Here is an 18,594-nt window from a genome sequence, read left to right on the forward strand (position 1 = left end):
CTTATGACGAATTACATCTTACTAATATTATAAAAGCGAATGTTTGGATGGAAGGATGTTTGTTTGAAGGTATCTCCGGAACGGGTCAACAAACCTTGATGAAATTTGGCATAGATGTAGAGCATAGTCTGGAAGAACACATAGGCTACTATTAAAGATTTTATTAATTTCGGGCGGACGGAGTTGCTGGCGACAGCTAGTCTTGTTATGCAATATGCATAAACAATGCAATTTTAGAGCTTCAACAGTAATTTTATTGTGATTATTCAATTCTTTTCGCTTCGATCCGCTTATTATGTTCAGGAATTTTATTATTCCGCGTTAGGTTATGGTCAAAGCACATTAATATATACAGCTTTGTTGCTATAACAATGTAACAAATGAAATCTATTGCATTCTTGTAAATTGTGTATGACAATCATATTTCCATTCCTTTCATTCTTTTTGTATTGTTGTACAGATATTGGATTGTTGAAATTTACAATTACATTTTTAATGTTATTATTTTTTATATCAAAAGATGGCAAACGAGCAAACGACCACCTGATATCGCCGAAATAGCGAGGCGACCGTTGCCCATAGACATCCGCAAATGCAGATGCGTTGCCTACTTTTAATCAACGGAGAAGGGGACGCACAGAAAGAGGACATTAGTCCTTCCTATGCGCCCCCTCTTCCGCCAAATCCACTTCCCCTTCCAACATTGTATTGTGCATACTCTAAAATTGAAAAATATGTAAACAACTACAAAATACTATAATAATATTCCTACAATACCTATACATCTACACTAGCTGTCGCCCGCGACTCTGTCCACGTGGCATTAAGAAAAATAAGTAGCCTATATATTCTTCAAATGTCATCAAGATCCGTTAAGCGGTTCCGGAGATACCTTCGAACAAACATCCATACATCCATCCATCTAAACAATCGCATTTATAATATTAATAACTCAAAAACTACTTGTAAGCGTTTCATTAAAAATTGAACCACATTATGATAAGTGTTCTCTTTTAAAAGAAATAATATAAATATTGTCAATCAGTTTTATAAGCAGTTATTAAAGATTACCGTGCGATCGTAATAACGATAACCAGTTTAATTTAATAAAGGAATACAATCATTAATTATACCAACAAACCCAGACTTTAAATTGTACAATTTGGTTAAACATTAAGCGATAAATGTTAACTGCATTGAACGTTATCGGTTTCGAATGGATTAACAGTATGATTAAATTATATCATGGATAATTTCTATAATACCTACTCCCTCCCGTTAAGGTTAAAAGACGTGTAATATTTTTATTTACTAGAATATTGGTCAGCGCCAGATCAGCGCAGAAAAAAATTGCCCATAATACGCCTGTATGCATCACCTACCTTCGGGTAAAAATCCCGTCAAAATCAGCCAAGCCGTTTCGGAGATGCCCCAATAAAAACGATCTTCAACAAGCAGACAAACGTAAACTTTAAAAACTGGATTTTCAATAAACAACGCAAATGAAGTCATGATCACGAAATATATTTTTTTTATGTAATATAAAAAAAAATTATATTACATACAAACACTTCAATTTTATTGGTTGTACAGATGATCCCGGAGGTGAGCCAACGGCAAAATAAATCAAAATATGCCATCAAATAATATACTATCAAATGTCATAGCACAAGCCAAAAGGTTCGTTAAAACTGATATATATGTCATTTTATTTTTGGGTCTGCAGAAACCTAAAATGTTCTCAAAGCATATTAAAGATTCGTCACAAATATTGATTTGATAAGATAGGTATTGTAACAAAATAACTTCTTTAATTACTTTTACTAACTCACGACGAACTCATTCTGCATAGTTCGATGTTAAATAATAGGTAATTCAAAAGCACTTTGCCAGCAACTTTGACGTAAATAATAAAGAAAAATGAATATACGTTTAGTTCCTTGTATAAAACCTTAACCCTGTTTATAATTACATTGCCCTTTAATAAGATTAATAAATAAATAACATAAGCTTGTATTGTATCATTATGAACAAAAACAGTAATAATTACAAATGATAATATCTGATAACGAAAATGCGTGACAGCTGGTGACAAGATAATGTGACAATAATAAAGACGCTTGCATTATGCAATTGTGATGTCGGATGACAAAGTCAGGCGTGTCATGAGGGCTGCCACAAGCCGATACTATTATATACATACAATATACATATCAACGTATATAGTTATACGAAAATCATAGAATGTTCGTCCCTGACGGACTTATACCATCCAAGTTGATGAATACTCAAGGTTCTCTTAATACCGCCCATTAAGAGAACCCGAAACCGACGAGCATGATACGTAGATAGATAGATGTAGGAAAAGGAAGAGAGGTGTGTCAGGGCCGCGTTGCTGTTGTGCTGTTGTTTTTTGTTGAAAATCATTAAACTTGATCATTTTGATAGATTGACAGCCCTAGAAATACAACTTCGTACTCAATGTTTTGTGTGTCTTGCGGCAATTTGTCAATTAATGCGTCTCGTCCTTTAGCTCGCGGGCGCAGTTATTAAGGGCAATGAAAAGAAATATAATTTTATGTGTATTGCTTTAGTACAATATAAATATTTTTGAATACCAAAATAGTTAATTTATTTTTGTGTTGTAATTTCCAGGCGGCTAGCCAGAGAAGTAGGCGCTAGTGCCATGCGCATGGACACCACGTCAGCATTCTCAGCGGCCGCCGCAGAGAGACTCAACTACAAGTAAGTCGAATTATTAAACATTTCAAGATAAATATATTTTTAATGTGAGTAAACTCAGTAATCAGTATATTATCATATCAAAGATAAATATATGTTTTTGTGCAGGTGTTTCGGTAGTGCAAGCTCACTAATAGATATAATCGTGAAAATATTCTTTTATCATTCTTTTATCTGTAATAATTACTGTTTGCAGGAGCGTGTACAGCATCTTCTACGAGGAGTTGTCTTACGCGCCGCACCCGCCGCCGCCACATCTCGAGGCCAAAGTCTACATCAAAGAGCTATAAGCAAAGTAAGTAACCTGGTGTTCACGTATTGAAATTGAATACTTTAGTTCTAAAGTATATAGTCTAATTACTGACTTGGACTTCAATAGAATCAACACAAATTTTTTTTTTCAATGACATTCAATTCATGTTATTAAAGAAAATGATTTCGTTTCCAACTAATTTAAAATTTGTATTTCCATCCTTTAACTTCTACAAAATAGAAGAGGATTGGAAATATAAGTCTCCGGTATGACAATCTTTAAACAAAATTCAGTTTTTTTTAATTAATTAAGAAACGGCTTAACTCACGTTTGATCGTCCGGTGACGGCACCGACTAGTTTCGGACCCATCGGGGGTCCATCTTCAGGGCGAGTGTTTAATCCGAAGACGTCTTCGGATTAAACACTTGCCCTCGGTTAAGCCGTTTCTTAATTAATTAATTATGATGTCTCACGAAAGTTTAAACAATTCAGTTTTTTTTGTTTTATCTCTGTTTTCTGTGATGTTCTTCACCAGTGTAACCAGTATATTCATACAATTGTTGCAAATGGCTATATTTTCTAAATGATCACACAGTCAGGTCCAAATATATCATTAATATACATTGATTTTAAAACATATTTAATTATTTTCCAGAAACATCCATCAACAACAGTTACCACTAGAAGTAAGACATAGTAATATAGAGCACGTTAAACAACGCATCCACACTTGAGAAATATCTAAGCAGGAAATCGTTTCCATTTATCTTACAATAAATATGACTTACAAGGACTAATAATATAAATATAAATAACTTTATCAGCCATACTTCAGTTTCTACGATTTGTTTATATTAAATACAAGTAATAATTCGATTTATATCTCAAAGAGTGCGTATACTTAGCACTTTATCAGCTTTTAAACAATAAGAATTGCCTCTGAAAGTAGGGCTTTCATATATCTAAATTATTTACTTAATTGAATTAAATTCCTTATATAAATTGTTATGTAAACGTTGTTGATATCCATAAAGAATGTTTTTACACGACTTTTTGGTCTACGATAATGTTTTTTAACATCTTGTTTTGCTTTATGTTACATAAGACTTCTGTCATATTTATTATTGTTGCTAATATCTATTTAATTTTTGTAGAAAAAGGCAAAGCTGCATTATAGTACACCCACAATAGCTCTGCACTAATTTATAAATAACAGCCCAAATAATTCAACCATGACATCCCTTTTTCCAAGTCAATAACGCCATTTGTAATTATCAGCCTTTTTAGAAGTTAACGTCATTTGTCAAGTCAACGATCTGATAAACGACCAGACATGTTTGATAATGTTTGACCAAACTGTTCGTCAAACATCTCACAACTCACAAAGACGTCTACCAAATAAACCGAAAAACAGTATATAAAGTTGACAGTTGTTAATTCATTGCAGAATTATTGTGGTTGGACTATAACTATGATTTCATTATATTTATTTGTAAGATATTGTCAAGTTAGTCCAGTGATTATTAAGTTATTCATTGACTCTCTAAGAATCTAAGAGGTATACGTGGTTGGTTTCATCTGTTAAATATATTTAATACTTTAAGTTCACCCAGAATCTAGCAAAAGACGACTTTTGACGTCTACTTAGAAACATTCCAATAATTAATGACACCATTATTTTTAACAAGAAGGATTTTCCTAAGTCTAGAAACTTTATGTGATAACCCAAAAAGTATTTATAGACTGAAAAAAGAATAATTGTAATAAACTACTGAAGGTATTAAAAAAAATAATTCTCTAAAGATTACACCAAGGTCACGATTAAATAGACATGCCTAAGTTCTCAGAAATAGCAATGTGTTTTTTTGCAAAATAGCTCTTCATAAACATCAGGCGTTTTATTTCTTTTAGTACCAAATGTAGTTCCTTTAGATATGTTAATATTTATATGCACGTTAAATTAAGATAAATTCAAATTTTATAAAATTTTCTTTTAGTTATAACATTTTGTCAATTGATCGCTTCGTCAATTTGCATGTATAATCTCAATGTATTCATGTGATTTAATTAAAGTTAGATAAGTAAAGGGACCGTTGTTTTTTTTTTTTCTCCTATTTATATGTTTTCATTTATTTTTTTATAAAACCATACAAAATGTTCTACTTGTAAGCTCGTTTTAATAAGAAAGATGATTAATTTTAGAGGTCATTTGAATCAATTAGCTAAAACATTACTTGCTTAGGTCTTATTCCTTGCTCAGTCGAAACTGTTCACTAATATATGGCTACAAGTCTACGCTTGACGGGTGAAATTTTGCAACTTTCTTCATATTAACTTTCCAGTATTGCATTAGGTATGTTCAACATATTTAAAAATGGTTCTCTTACCATTTCCATGGCCACTCAATTTGTTAAGGTTAATGAGTTCTGCCGTTACAACTTTAAAATCCTGGCCAATTTAAATTTTATTAGTATTTTATATCAATAATCAAATCTGATTATGTTGAAGTAACATAAAATATATATTTTTGCACACTTATTATCTAGTTATAAATTACAGTAACCGGTATAGAAACGAGAAATGATTACAGACAACAACAGTGGAGGAATAAAACATTAATTAAGGACAAGATTCAATGTTCAATGTTAACAGTACATTTAAATAAATAATGAATAGATTTTAAAAATTCAAAAAAATTAAGTTATCTCCTAAATTACTAATTTGTTAACAGTCAAAGTATGTGCCCAGAAGTGTTAATGAAGTTTTGATATATTCGCTTTCATAGTCGAGGAGGTTGTATATTAATTAAGAGATAGAACTGGCCACATAGAGAATGCACTTTGATTGTTGCAAAAAGGTTGCATGAAAAATATGACAACGCGCGAGAATAATAGAACGAATTGCAATTGAATGTAAAGTAGGCGCATTTTAAAGTAGGAATTGCATATTTTACAAAAGTATTTAAATAATTATTTAATTGAAAGATTTTAGTTGCCTTTAATAGTAAATTATAAACTGTAAATAACTTCTGAAATACACTTTTTTATTCCGTCATCGATAGCCAAGTAAAACATACTTCAAGAAAAAAATCCGGCATTGACAAGGCTATTGCTGCGTAAACCTTTATTATTTGACAATTTTGACGAACTTCAAGGTATTTTGATTAGTTATGGTCAAGTCTCCGAAATACGCCCAACTGTTAGTAGCTGTTTAACTATCACAGTTTCAGACAGATTGACTGACAGTCTTTAATGTTTCATCTCAAATACGTTAGTCATATTGTGTTCTTTCGCTCAATCACTTTTGTTCACCGGTTTTACCGCATATGAAAAGGAAAAAACAACGTCATACCTGCCTAGTACCTACATATATTTATCTCAAACCGTTATAACACAGCCGTACGCCAAGACAACTGGTTGAGTCCTGGAGAACTTGTCTAGTGTGTAAAATATTAACTTACTATTTATTAATTATTGAAAGTCATTTTTTGAGTCGATAGTTCAAATAGAAGTGCATATCCATAAATATAAATCAAGAGTGTGATCTACGTCGTAAAAAGGTAAATTTATTGGCGTTTTATGCAATGTTTTATTGTTGGCAATTGTTTTTGAAATTTAAATTTAATTGAAAACACAGTGCAGAATTTATTTTTTTAATTTTTAATAAACACAACAAAATTTCTTAACTGCGCAATAATTATTTGCTCATAATATTGAGTCATAATGTGGCAAAGTATTGAAATAATGTAAAAAGTTACCTATAACAAGAAAATTGCAACAATTTTCAAACTTTTAAAATTATTGCTGCAAAAGTGAATGACTTATCATTTTGATTTTTGAGGAAGAACGCCGAACAAACAATTATATCACAGCTAGGTTTAGCGTGACTTATAACTTGACTCAAGTGCAAATAACAGCGTTCTATATGAGTCTTAAACATATTATTTGTTTATCTCCTTATCGTAAATAATATAATTATTATTATGCGAGTGTTGTAGGGCATTCACCTATCAGTCAGTCACCAATGACAATCCGAGTTTTATAAATAAATAATTCAGCGCATTACATTCACACTTATCACTTCGATGCCAGATGCTAACTATTAATGAAGTTTTGACAAAGCTTTACACTAACCTATTACTGGGGTAGATAGAGTAAGCAATATCGGCTTTCTACTGAAATTATTAACTCCTAAATGCGAAAAGTGCTGGATGACGACCACGATCTAACAAACGACTAGATTAGAGAACGAATATATCCGCAATCAAACCTAATCTCACGATATGACGTCACGAATTGGAACTGCAACATATTTATGTTTATTAATTCAACACTTCACCCACCTATACCATTTGCAAAAAGAACAATTACTTAAGAAAATACTACTTGCGAGTACCATATTGTTTCATTTAGTTTTCAGTTTTTAGTTCTGCATTAATGTTTGAAGATGTCTCAAACACGTGAATTCACTGTGAAGCCCCTTCTAATGGAGGACCGCGAAGAGGTCTTGAAACTATTGAAAAGGTCAGCAAAACTTTAATATTGTCTTATTAATATAAGATTGAAGCCAAATTTACTATTCCAAGATTATTTGAGTCGAGATAATAGCGAAATACTGTTTTAACAACTTATAGTTTCCGAATTACTAGTAAATAGGGTAAAGTTGTGCGACATTCAGGAATTCATACAGGAAGGACAAACGCTTCATAGCATTTTCTGTTTTCAAGTTGTTTGCCATAAAAACCTACGCAGTAGCGGTGTTAGGGTAAGGCAAGATGGGGGCGACCGCCCAGGGCACCAGGCATAAGGAGGCGTCACAGGCGCCAGAGTCGGATATAAAGGGACGCCTGCGGTGCCCCCTAAGACACCCTATTTTTGGAAGATGATATATAGTAAAATACTAGATAGGTAGTAAAAGACTTTAATAACGTTTCCTACAACATAAATCGCATAACATTGCTAAAATTACAGCTGCTAAGAATGCGACTAAAAGATCTGTATTGTTTGATTCTGTCTACATTTAAACTTTGATAGTTATCACTATTTTACTGTAAACGTAAACCCTGATGGTTATCGGTTTTCTATCACCGAGACTTTCATGTTACTTTATGTTGTAAGTTATTTATTGACAGAACATTTTTCGTCGATGAACCATTAAACAAAAAGATCCAGCTGTGTCCTACAGGCGAGTGTGCCGAACTGGAAGAGTTTTGTATGTCACCGCTGCACGAAGGGCTGTCCTTCAAAGCTGTTGACAACAAGGGAAAAATCGTCGGAGTGCTTATAAATGAGACGTGTCCACTTAACGATGTAAATACAATTTTTTAATTATTATATAGAGTCGGGCAGATCACTATACGTGCAGGTTCGATTCCAACCATGTATTCGTGTGTTTTTAAATTTTCTAATTTCATGTGTACATTTATCCGACGTTCTTACGGTGAAGGAAAACATCGTTATATAACTTGCATATATATTTGCACTTATGTGTGCGTCATCCAATATTATCCGGGTCGACCGGTGAAATACCACAACCACACAGAAGACATGCGTGAAGTGGAAATAATTCCGCATTTCGCCTGATGTGCGTGCCAGGGGCCTAATTTTAATCCATGTTCACGTCCCACGGAAGGGGAAGTGGATTAGGTGAAGGAAGGCCAAATTTCCTCTTTATGTACGTCCCCTCATCCATTCAAGTAAGCAGCGCATGTCTATGGACAGTGGTCGCTACGCCGAATTCATTCGCGGCTACTTGCTCGTTTGCCATCATATAAAATAGAAAAAAATATGCATCATCATCTATGTCATCTATTTTTGAAAATAAATATTTGATATCAAAACTCTGTCCTTATTTTGCAGAGAATTGGCATCACATTATTCGAGCGTGCGGAAGCAAGCAAAGATCCTAAGTTCAAGAAGATATTATATATTCTGGCGAAAAGAGAGGAGGGTTCAAGACTTTGGGAAAAGTTTCCTAATGATGATAAATTAGTGGAATTCAAAGTAGCAGCCACAGATCCAGACTGGAGGAACAAAGGAATCTTAGTCGCCTTGGTTGAGGAAACAGAGTAAGCTTTAAATACAAGAACGCTTTATAGAGTACATTTTTTATAGAAATGATCGCTTTCAAGACAAACTAATTTTCTTTTGTTTTTCATTCACGATTTCACCATTTTAGCGTTTACAGATGGCCGCTTGCTCTTACCACCTACTATTTTTTTTTTCAATGAGATAAACTCACTTCGCTTTATACAGGAAGTTACTAAGACAACGCGGCGTGAGACTTGCCCGCTTGGATTCATCTAGCGAGTTCTCCGCGAGGGCAGCTGAGAGAAACGACTTCACTTGCTACTACAAGGCGCGGTACACCGATATCAAGATGGCCGGCGAGCCCCTCATTGTGCCAGACCCGCCACACGTCTACGATCGCGTCTTTGTTAAGGAGTTATTCTAGAAGAAATAGTTAAATAAAGAAAAATAATAAGCCCGAACACTTCTATGACACTACGGTGGGCCTAGCACGAAACATGCCAGAAAGTATAGGTAACGGATATCGACAAAATTTGTAGACTTGAACACCCCTATCGGATAGAAAGTACGCTGACAATCGTTGTTGTACGACTTATACAAATATTTTGGATGTCGATAGAAATATTTTCCAGCAAATTTTCGATAACGTTTTAACGACAAAGTTGTAGATTGGTTTCCATTTCTACAAAAAACATTACGTGTGTTTAGGCATTAGAATTATTACGGTTCTAGTCGTTAAACAAATTTTCGTAAATAATCCTTACAAAATATATTTAAAAAACCTATGTACTTATTTGAACAATAATACATAACCAATATTTATTTTATCATACGAAATAAAGTAACATATCAATAAATTAGAAAGAAAAAATTATATTAAATATATTTATTGTCTCGTTACTTTACATTACTTGTGTTACATAAAATCACAATTTTCCAAACTATAAATATAATGTATCAATATAAATAAGAGGTTATTTTCTTCACCACCTCGGCGTAGGTTATATCATTTCCTTTTGGCGCGCACACGAGGCAATCACTGCCATTTTCTTTTACATTATTACATCGACTGCAAATTTTCATTAATTTCCTGGATTGGAAATTAAATTACATTTCATATTATTTTTAAATCATTTGAAATGAAAAAAAAAATATAGAAATCCATTTTGGACAAAAAAAATATTACAAACCATATCTATTTTGACTAGATTGAGTTTTCTAATGATAATTTTATGATAATAATTATATTATATCCAACATTTAAAAGATATGTTTTAAGTTATAAATAAATAAAATATAATACTACTTAGTAGACTTAAGGTTAACAAATAAAAATTCAGTTCTAAAAAATATTTTAATTTAAAAACATTCAACATGTCTACAAAATTCAGTAAAATATTTACATGAAATATTGAGGTAGATTATTACAAAAATAACAACCATTTCATTAAATATTATAAATTTCATTTGATTTATTTATATCTACAAATTATTTACAATGAGTTTATTTTTACTAAAATTGTGATTTCTGTGAACAAATCTACATAAAAATCTATATAAAATTGTACTATATTTATATTGATATATTCACTTTTTATCATTAGCGAGTGCCTGTCCGAGGGAGGCAGTGGCCGCTGTTGGGTTAGACGCTGCCACTATTTTCTCTAACATAATTCTTGTTTGCATCTGAAAGTGATTAGAAAAAAAATAAACACTTGCAAGATAAAATTATGAGTGATGGTTGTGGTAATATTTATCAAAACGAGCCACCAATATCTATAAATAGACAGGTGATTGCTTGAAAATGACAGCTTTAGCTTTGTTCCGATTTTAACGCATCTGTTGATGTTGCGTGACAATGAATTCTATCTACATTATTAATTCGAATTCACATTACCGCTACAAGCCGGTAACATCAGCGTCAAAATGGCGAAAATAAAATAGGCACAAAACCTACGTCTTATAGCCATTCCATTGAAAGAAATCAGTTGAGCTCTTCCCATTTTAGGAATTAGATACTCCGAGAAAGATTTGAAGAAACTTCTGATACCACTCATCAATTTAGATGCGGAATAACTTCCACTTCACAGCTGTCTTCTATGTTGTGGTATTTCACTGGTGAAGTAGCCATTCTTCCAGTTAATACTACTTTAGACTCAATATCCAGTGTTACCTCATTTGATTTCCCCTGTGCGGCTGCACGGACTTTATCCAGTTCATCTCCACACATCATAGATCTCTCTTGTATTTGTCTACGATGGGATAAATATGAATTTCTGAAAATAAATTTATGTTTCTTTCAATTTGTGACAGTAGCTATATATATTATATAGTGGTATATATATATATATACATATTTTTGAATGAAACCCATAGTTTAAGTTTATCATATATATATGTATATCAAAATATTTATACTATGTTTTGTATGACATATTTTAACAGTGTTAGCTGTAAAATTAGCATATTTAAGTTGTTATTTTTTATAATAATGATGACAGACATCATTTGAGACATTGATATTGTTTTCTATGTTTCATATAAATTCAATATTCTATGGAAAGAATGAAATAGAAGAAAGCATGGCATGCTCATAAATACAACAGTTTATCATACATATTTAAGAGTACTATAAAAACTTTAATTTAATATATAGTAGCTTTATTTATTTAAAATAACATACCTGATGACAATAAACTGTAACAGCACTCCAACAAAAGCTATTCCAAAACAAAGTACTATGATAGCTGTGTTCGGTAATTTTTTTACACCTTTCACACCATAGTAGGAATTTGAATCAGTTCTTGTCTTGCTAGTTTGTTGAGTAAAGCCATAGTATGGATTATTACGTGAACTGTAATGATAAAATGAAAAAATTTATGACATAGATCCATCAAATAAAGAGTTACTTCTTTTAAAGAGATCTCATGTGAGATTTTACTCACTGGTGAGGGAAATTTCAGCATTCAAATATAGAATTAGTAGTTCCCAAGACATGGATATGAATAACATCCATTGTTTAAAATATTAATATAATAGGTTAAAGGGGATACTTGTAATCTATCAAAATCTACAAAGTCTACCTTTACAACAGACCAAAAAAAATTGAGATATGACAGTTGATGTACCAGAGAGTAATTTAATTTAACTTATCATTATTTAGTTTAACTTACCTTTACCTGAATATAATTTTAATATTATTTATTGATCCTACAGTCAAATTATTTTAAATAGTTTTGTGGGACTTTGTTTTAATCGTAAGGCTAACTATGTATTATAAATAACTAGCTTTTACCCGCGACTCCGTCCGCGCGGAATAAAAAAAAAAAGAAAAAGAAAACGGGGTAAAAATTATCCTATGTCCTATTCCTGGTTCTAAGCTACCTGCCCACCAATTTTCAGTCAAATCGATTCAGCCGTTCTTGAGTTATAAATGGTGTAACTAACACAACTTTCTTTTATATATATATAGATATATAGATAAGATAAATAAATGTACTACTATGTATAATTCTTCAACAAATTTCTGCTTGCCTGTTGTTTTCCCTACCGAGGGTCAGCCTGTGTCAAAAAAGGTTGACTGATAAGAACGAGTTAATACTCACTTATATGCTACATGTGTTCTATAAACATAGCCACTGTTGAGATCTATGTCAATGGTACTATCATACTGAGCTCTGCTGCCGGGTTTGCTCAGGACATTGTAAGCTTCCTGCACCTGCACAAACTGTTCCTGTGCTCTAGCATTCTTATTCTTGTCAGGATGGTACTGAAAATAATATAGTTTATATCAGGAAACAACAATTCATATAATACTGATCCCTGAGATTGGAATAAGACTAAAAACTTATATTTATTTATTTCGTTGAATATAAGATGGAAAATCAAAAACCTTGCTTACTTGTTTGCTTAACCTTATATATGCATCTTTAATTTCTTTATCAGTACAGTTCTTGCGCAAATTTAACACGTCATAATGAGATCTTCTTCCAAAACTGAAAGCAAAGAGATATAGTTTAAATAAGAGAGATGCAAAGTGTTAACATACAAAGAAACAACCAGTTACCTATACAATCGAGTACAAGCATATATTACTTTCAAGTCGGGGCGTTTTAATAAAAACATAACGATTTTACGTTTTTAGGTCCAAAAATATTTGTTACAAAGTAAATCATATTATTCGGTAATTTTCATTATTTTTACCAAATGCCAAATCATGACAAACAAATCTGTCAATTGCTGTCAAGTGTCACCTGTCATCTGACAACTTAGCCAATTGTGTCTAAAACCACGTTTCAAGATTTTTCCGAAATTATTTTAAATCTACAAATTTATTCAATCTTTTAAAATAAAAAAAATAACCATTACTTACTAAAATTTGTAAGGAAAAAATATAGTAAGAATGGTTATTTTAAAACATGGCAACAAATGAAGTTTCTGATAAAAGATTCGCAATTTTTTGTTTCGCCTTTTTCTGGGTTACAGTTTGCCGCTGGTGCTAAATTCCAATGAGTTTTAAAAACAAGCTACAAATCGAATTTCACACTTAATAGAAATTAATTTCTAAATGAAAACCTAGCTATTTTAAGTAACTATTACTTAGAATGTAGGTATTTTTGTGCCTGTAGTGGAAATGTAAATGTTTCGAAGGCAATATACCTAAAAAGTGCATATTACGTTTAAGATAAAGCTGATTCCTCCGCCACAAATCGACATCAGCCATTTGAATTTAGCTGAGAGGCTGAGAACCGAGCGCCGGAACACAGCTTTGCTGTATACTTTGCACATAATGATACCGGCGCGCGACGATACAAAACAAGTGACCAAGCGACTACTAGCGACATAGTTGGCGTGTTCAGGCGCAGTGTTCGCGCGGTCGGTTGGCGGCGCGGGTGTTTACACGGTCATGAGAGAAGCGGGTACCAGGATGGCCGAGCTCGAGTTCGAGGCGCCGCTCGCTCAAATCGAAGATGCCGATGATTGTCTGACTTCGGTCGACTATCCTCAGAAAACTATAAACGGCAATGACATACATCTGAACAATATCAACAATATGAAAAGTGAAATGACTAAAATGAAAACTGACTCCAATAAAATAAATGACAACGATGTATCAAGATTGGTGAAGTGCAAACAGGATAATATGCAAAACGTCGAAGGCGATAATTTTACGGAGACATTTTCCGGATCGCTCGAAGATCTGGTGAACACCTTTGATGAGAAAATTACCAAGTGCTTCGGGAATTACGAGGAGAGTGTTGAAAAATTCGCTCCGGTCCAAGTTCGTTCCCAGGAAGAGATAATGAACGAGTGCCAGTAAGTATTAATTTTCACGTAAAAGCTTCCCAATTATGAAGTATCCGATATCATCTGTAAATTGCTGTGTAATAGAAATGTGATTTAAAAAGTCAGAACAGTGTCATCAAAATCAAAATTTACTGAGGTATATTTTATTGTAAAAAATGTAATATTCACAGTATAAACAAAAGGGCGGGTTCTGCGCATGGCGCTGGTCTCCGGATCGATAGTTGTTCGAGGCGAGGGTGTAAGGGGTGCGTTCTATAGGGTGGCTATGACGCATCGTGCCTCCGCCCCTCTCTTGTTTCCAACCTTAGCTTTATGGACATATCACGCGTTTTAATAGCGTCCCTAAAATCTATGTCCATCAATTAATTTATGGTCCATTACATTTTAATCCAAGATCGATCTTCATCATTTTCTTAAAATTAAATGGTATACATTTGCTATAGTTTCTATAGTTTTTGTAGCTTGGTAATGTCAAGTTTCCCTATTGTATTAGACTACATGAGAAAGCTTTTTTGCTGAATTTCCCATTTTAGTGCGCCATGGGAGATCGCGATACATCGCATTGTTCTGGTCTTTTTTCTTTAAAACAATGCGTTCTCAGGACCGTTGTTAATGATATAAATGCAATGTTAAACGATGTATGTTTTTTGCCATTGATCTTAAAAATGTTTTTGGTTAACAAGACACAGGTATTATGCAGATTATTTGGTTGTTACTGAAAAAAAAATGCTTAATTACTGAACTAAAATTCTTATAAATTTCAAGGAGTTAGCCAAAGACATTAATGAGTACGTAATCCATCTATATTAAGAAAATTACAATTACAACCTGAGTAAGACATTAAAAGTGGATATACATTTAGCAGGCGATGATACACATCCGCTGTTCCCCGGCCTTCCTCCATTTGTTATATTGATTTAGCCGATCATTTTGTAAACATAGGTTCGTACATCACGTGTCAAGCTGGATCTGGAAGCGTTCCAGGTGACCCAAATGCCCGGCTGTCGGGAAAAAATACTCGCATTTTACAAATGGCGAACTACGAGAGATTCTGAGTTTTGCATAACGCTTGTATAGTTTAATCTAATTTTAATAATAGACAAATTTATGATTAAATAATTGGTGAATTTGCTGAAAAATACCGAATCCGACGACCAGTATTTCTTAAACTTAAAAGCACAATTTGACTTATATTTACTATCGTACATGTACAATTTTATCATAGCCAATGTTTTATAAAAATAATACCCACAAACAATTTACTGATACAAATCCGCCGCAAACTTGTGAAGTCTTAGTACTTCGAAGGTATGAGAGGATTTATTTTAGTACAGCACCTGTCAAGGTGGCACGACAGGTGATCGCGATTTCGCACTGATTCCACTGCAGGAAGTGCACTGCAGATGTTTCGTCCACCTTGTCCAAGTTGGAGTTGCAAATTGAACCACAATTTAAGTCCGATACATATGTCTGCAATATGCTCACTTACTTGACTCAAAAACATGCTAATTGGAGATGTGAATATAAACGAAAACTAAGTGATAATCTTTGCACGACTGAGTGTAAAAACTTATAAATGGGAAAATGACAAACATAAAAGATTAGAAAAATACGGAAACGTAAAGGAAAGAAAGATAAAAGTATATTAAATTATTTATAAGTTGAAGGAACAAATCATTAGCTACTCAAGTTATTTAGTGCGAATGGAAAGCTATGCTGAATTTTCTTTTAAGCAGTCGTTTGTTTTCATCGCTAATTACCTTTAGGTGGACTTCTGTATTACCTTTGTTCTTTGAATATGCTGAGTTAGTTAGTTGAAAATATCTATAAACCAAAAAAGTTATCTGACCTGGCGAAGTGGGTAAGTGGAGTTATGATAGCTCCCTACCTCCCCTTGTAGTATCACAAGAACATTGTGGTACTATAACTGTCTTGTCATGTTTCTTTTTTTGATGTTCTTTTGTATGCCTAAGGAGGTTTTACATATTTTTTGACAAAACTAACCGCGATAGTAACGCCTTCTTTACCGGCTCAGATAAGTTGGGGCACCATACATACAAGAAGATTCGAATGCGTATGACAGTTTACTGGTTTTAAAGTTTACTAACTACTGCTTGATTTCGAAGACATCTTTCTATAGCTTGTGTAAAACTAATTTTCTCTTTTGACGTCGAAATGTAAATACGAAGTTGATCGACACGTAGCTGACAAATCAGCGGGAGACGTACTTGTTATGCACGATGCAGCTTTGTTCGGCGCCCCGCACACGACACACGTCCGCCGCGCTGCACTCCGCAATGAATAATGAATGAGGGTAGATTGATATTACGCTTTTGCGTATATAACTACTTAATTACTTTCCTACGACATTAGTGAAATTTGAATAAATTTATTTAATCTGTATTATATGTCAACAGTTGAAGCGAGAGATGGGTGTCAAGACTGATAAATCTGCAATGATTGTCTATCCTTCTGCTGGTTTACATAATTTATTGTGAAGATAGATAATTCTTTAAGATTGTCACTTGTATAACTAAACTACAGTGTGTATTGTAAATTATTTCGTCCGTTATAACCTGCGACCTTGTTTACTTCGACGTATTTGCGTGTAACAAAACTGATTTCATAACCACAAAGTTGTAATCCAATAGCCGACGCTACTCGTATCGTTTTCCGAACAAAATTATTCGTAACCGATATAATATCGCGTGTCTGAATCAATTTACCACCTAATTGCTGCGGCCTTCCAAATTCCAAGACTTTCTAAGATACCTAATTACTTTTAATATAATACTTGTTTAAATATTAGCTATTCACTTTTCAATTTCTAAACATCGAGTCGATTAAATTGTTTAATTAAGTTTTAGTTTAGTGTCATTAAATAATTAATTTGAGATAGAGTCGAATAAGCGAAGATAGGTTTATTGAAAGTTATAGGCTAGAGCACACCACCTACACATAAACCAAAGATCTCGTGATGGCTAAATAAGAAAAACTTAGGACAATAGTATAATATTATATTATATAGGAGTCTAGAAAGGACTGATAATAACGACACCGTAGTCGTATAACTTGACCCCAGTTGTGAAGCCTCAAACCCATAATAATCCATACCTACAATCTGCTTTACCCCTTGGGTTATGGTCGTAAACGTTTTCATTTGCATCTAAAAAGATATAAATACAAGTTCATTGACCTCTAAAATATTCATTCCAATCGATATTTCTCTTATTGTTATTTAAAAACATAATACAGTTAGAATTTTAAATTATTGTTGGCGTCTATGTCATGTAATATTAATAACTTAGAGTTTTGTAACATTTTACAACCTATAAATCGATAACTATCTTTATTTAGTAATCGTAAAATAGATTACAAATAATAAATTTCTAGCAAAACCAAATCATATTGACTGATACTTAGGTTTTATTACTTATTTGTAAAATCATACTCATTAATTTTTATTTTACAAATAACTTGAATAAGATTTTTATTTATTAATCAATAAAAAAGAGCTTAAATAATTTTAAAATTAATTTGATTAGGTAAAGATTAAACTACACTTAACTTGAATATGGCGCCATTTAATAATCCAATCTTGCTCACATTATCGAACGGAAAATCAAGATAGAATATTTTTCATTTCTATACCACCACATTTTACAATACTACTTTACGAAGTAGTACATTCGAAATGTTGATACTGCTAATTTGATTAAAAAAAAAATAGTAAGACTAGTCTTGCGTATGTATGTTCATAATTCATATATAGCTCACAGGGTTCGCTGTTCTAACTTCTAACAGTTATTTAAACATGAGTATTTGCCATCTAATAGTCGATAAGTAGATACTTCTGCCTTTTAATACTAGTAGCATACTCTATTACTGTTGACGAGGTATTTCCTTAGTACTCGGACATGTCGCATCGTATAATAAAGTACAATAAGTTTAAGAATGATTCACTGATCCATGTATGTTACAAGAACATTGATTATAAAGCAAAAACATTTATAGGCTAATAAAAAAATTACACTCTGAAAGCTACGCGTAAGTTAGCTTACTTCCTTGTTTGTGTTTAAGGATTAAAAAATAAAGAACCGTGAGACAGACATTTACATTTATTAACTAGGTCATAGTAAAACTGCAGCACAGTAATAAAGCAAAAACTGCGTCAGTTATCAAAGTGTCGCACTTTGCAAATTATCAGCTGCTCCCTGCGGAAGCCTGTCCTAGATGTTTAACAGAGTCAGCGGCGCTAACAA

At 32.9% G+C, this 18,594-nt stretch overlaps 4 protein-coding genes across 8 annotated transcripts in view; 3 read left to right on the forward strand and 1 right to left on the reverse strand.

Annotated features, from left to right (window-relative positions):
• Positions 1–3,900, forward strand: part of LOC106713948 (arylalkylamine N-acetyltransferase 1) — a 52,432-nt gene extending 48,532 nt beyond the window's left edge. Inside the window, exons 5-7 of one of the 2 annotated variants that reach the window (XM_014506856.2) lie at positions 2,656–2,745; positions 2,939–3,037; positions 3,652–3,900. In XM_014506856.2, the coding sequence (XP_014362342.2) occupies positions 2,656–2,745; positions 2,939–3,032 (184 nt within the window). In that variant the 3' untranslated portion in view covers positions 3,033–3,037; positions 3,652–3,900. The remainder of the gene's footprint in view (positions 1–2,655; positions 2,746–2,938; positions 3,038–3,651) is intronic. The other variant, XM_014506857.2, reaches the window with a different exon arrangement.
• A 2,589-nt stretch (positions 3,901–6,489) lies between these two features.
• On the forward strand, positions 6,490–9,820 carry LOC106713943 (arylalkylamine N-acetyltransferase 1). Of its 3 annotated transcripts, none has more exons than XM_014506850.2 (5): positions 6,490–6,555; positions 7,409–7,519; positions 8,128–8,305; positions 8,855–9,063; positions 9,251–9,820. In XM_014506850.2, the coding sequence occupies exons 2-5, from the start codon at positions 7,443–7,445 to the stop codon at positions 9,447–9,449; spliced, it is 663 nt and encodes a 220-aa protein (XP_014362336.2). In that variant the 5' UTR covers positions 6,490–6,555; positions 7,409–7,442; the 3' UTR covers positions 9,450–9,820. The 3 variants fall into 3 exon arrangements, with proteins under 3 accessions (XP_014362336.2, XP_014362335.2, XP_014362334.2); XM_014506849.2 differs by having other exon boundaries at positions 7,416–7,519; XM_014506848.2 differs by having other exon boundaries at positions 7,423–7,519; positions 9,251–9,819.
• Positions 9,821–9,950: 130 nt separating this feature from the next.
• Positions 9,951–13,196, reverse strand: LOC106713942 (dnaJ-like protein 60). Of its 2 annotated transcripts, XM_014506847.2 has the most exons (7): positions 13,092–13,196; positions 12,927–13,020; positions 12,631–12,794; positions 11,709–11,879; positions 11,199–11,301; positions 10,617–10,711; positions 9,951–10,115 (listed from the first exon to the last, which is right to left on the reverse strand). In XM_014506847.2, the coding sequence occupies exons 1-7, from the start codon at positions 13,148–13,150 to the stop codon at positions 9,983–9,985; spliced, it is 819 nt and encodes a 272-aa protein (XP_014362333.2). In that variant the 5' UTR covers positions 13,151–13,196; the 3' UTR covers positions 9,951–9,982. The 2 variants fall into 2 exon arrangements, with proteins under 2 accessions (XP_014362333.2, XP_045536912.1); XM_045680956.1 differs by lacking the exon at positions 9,951–10,115 and having other exon boundaries at positions 10,613–10,711.
• Positions 13,197–13,761: 565 nt separating this feature from the next.
• Positions 13,762–18,594, forward strand: part of LOC106713946 (fasciculation and elongation protein zeta-2) — a 35,351-nt gene continuing 30,518 nt past the window's right edge. Inside the window, exon 1 of the mRNA XM_014506853.2 lies at positions 13,762–14,341. Within this exon, the coding sequence (XP_014362339.1) occupies positions 13,932–14,341 (410 nt within the window). The 5' untranslated portion in view covers positions 13,762–13,931. The remainder of the gene's footprint in view (positions 14,342–18,594) is intronic.

The sequence above is a fragment of the Papilio machaon genome, chromosome 14 (genome assembly GCF_912999745.1).
Source record: "Papilio machaon chromosome 14, ilPapMach1.1, whole genome shotgun sequence".
Lineage (NCBI taxonomy): Eukaryota > Metazoa > Arthropoda > Insecta > Lepidoptera > Papilionidae > Papilio > Papilio machaon.

Coding starts and splice junctions, on each gene's coding strand:
- LOC106713943 (XM_014506850.2), top strand. CDS start 7,443: ATGTCTCAAACACGTGAATTCACTGTGAAGCCCCTTCTAATGGAGGAC. Junction 7,520..8,127: donor GTCTTGAAACTATTGAAAAG/GTCAGCAAAACT, acceptor ATTTATTGACAG/AACATTTTTCGTCGATGAAC. Junction 8,306..8,854: donor AGACGTGTCCACTTAACGAT/GTAAATACAATT, acceptor CTTATTTTGCAG/AGAATTGGCATCACATTATT.
- LOC106713942 (XM_014506847.2), bottom strand. CDS start 13,150: ATGTTTTTATTAAAACGCCCCGACTTGAAAGTAATATATGCTTGTACT. Junction 11,302..11,708: donor TTACAGTTTATTGTCATCAG/GTATGTTATTTT, acceptor ATTTATTTTCAG/AAATTCATATTTATCCCATC. Junction 10,712..11,198: donor CACAGGGGAAATCAAATGAG/GTAACACTGGAT, acceptor AATCACTTTCAG/ATGCAAACAAGAATTATGTT.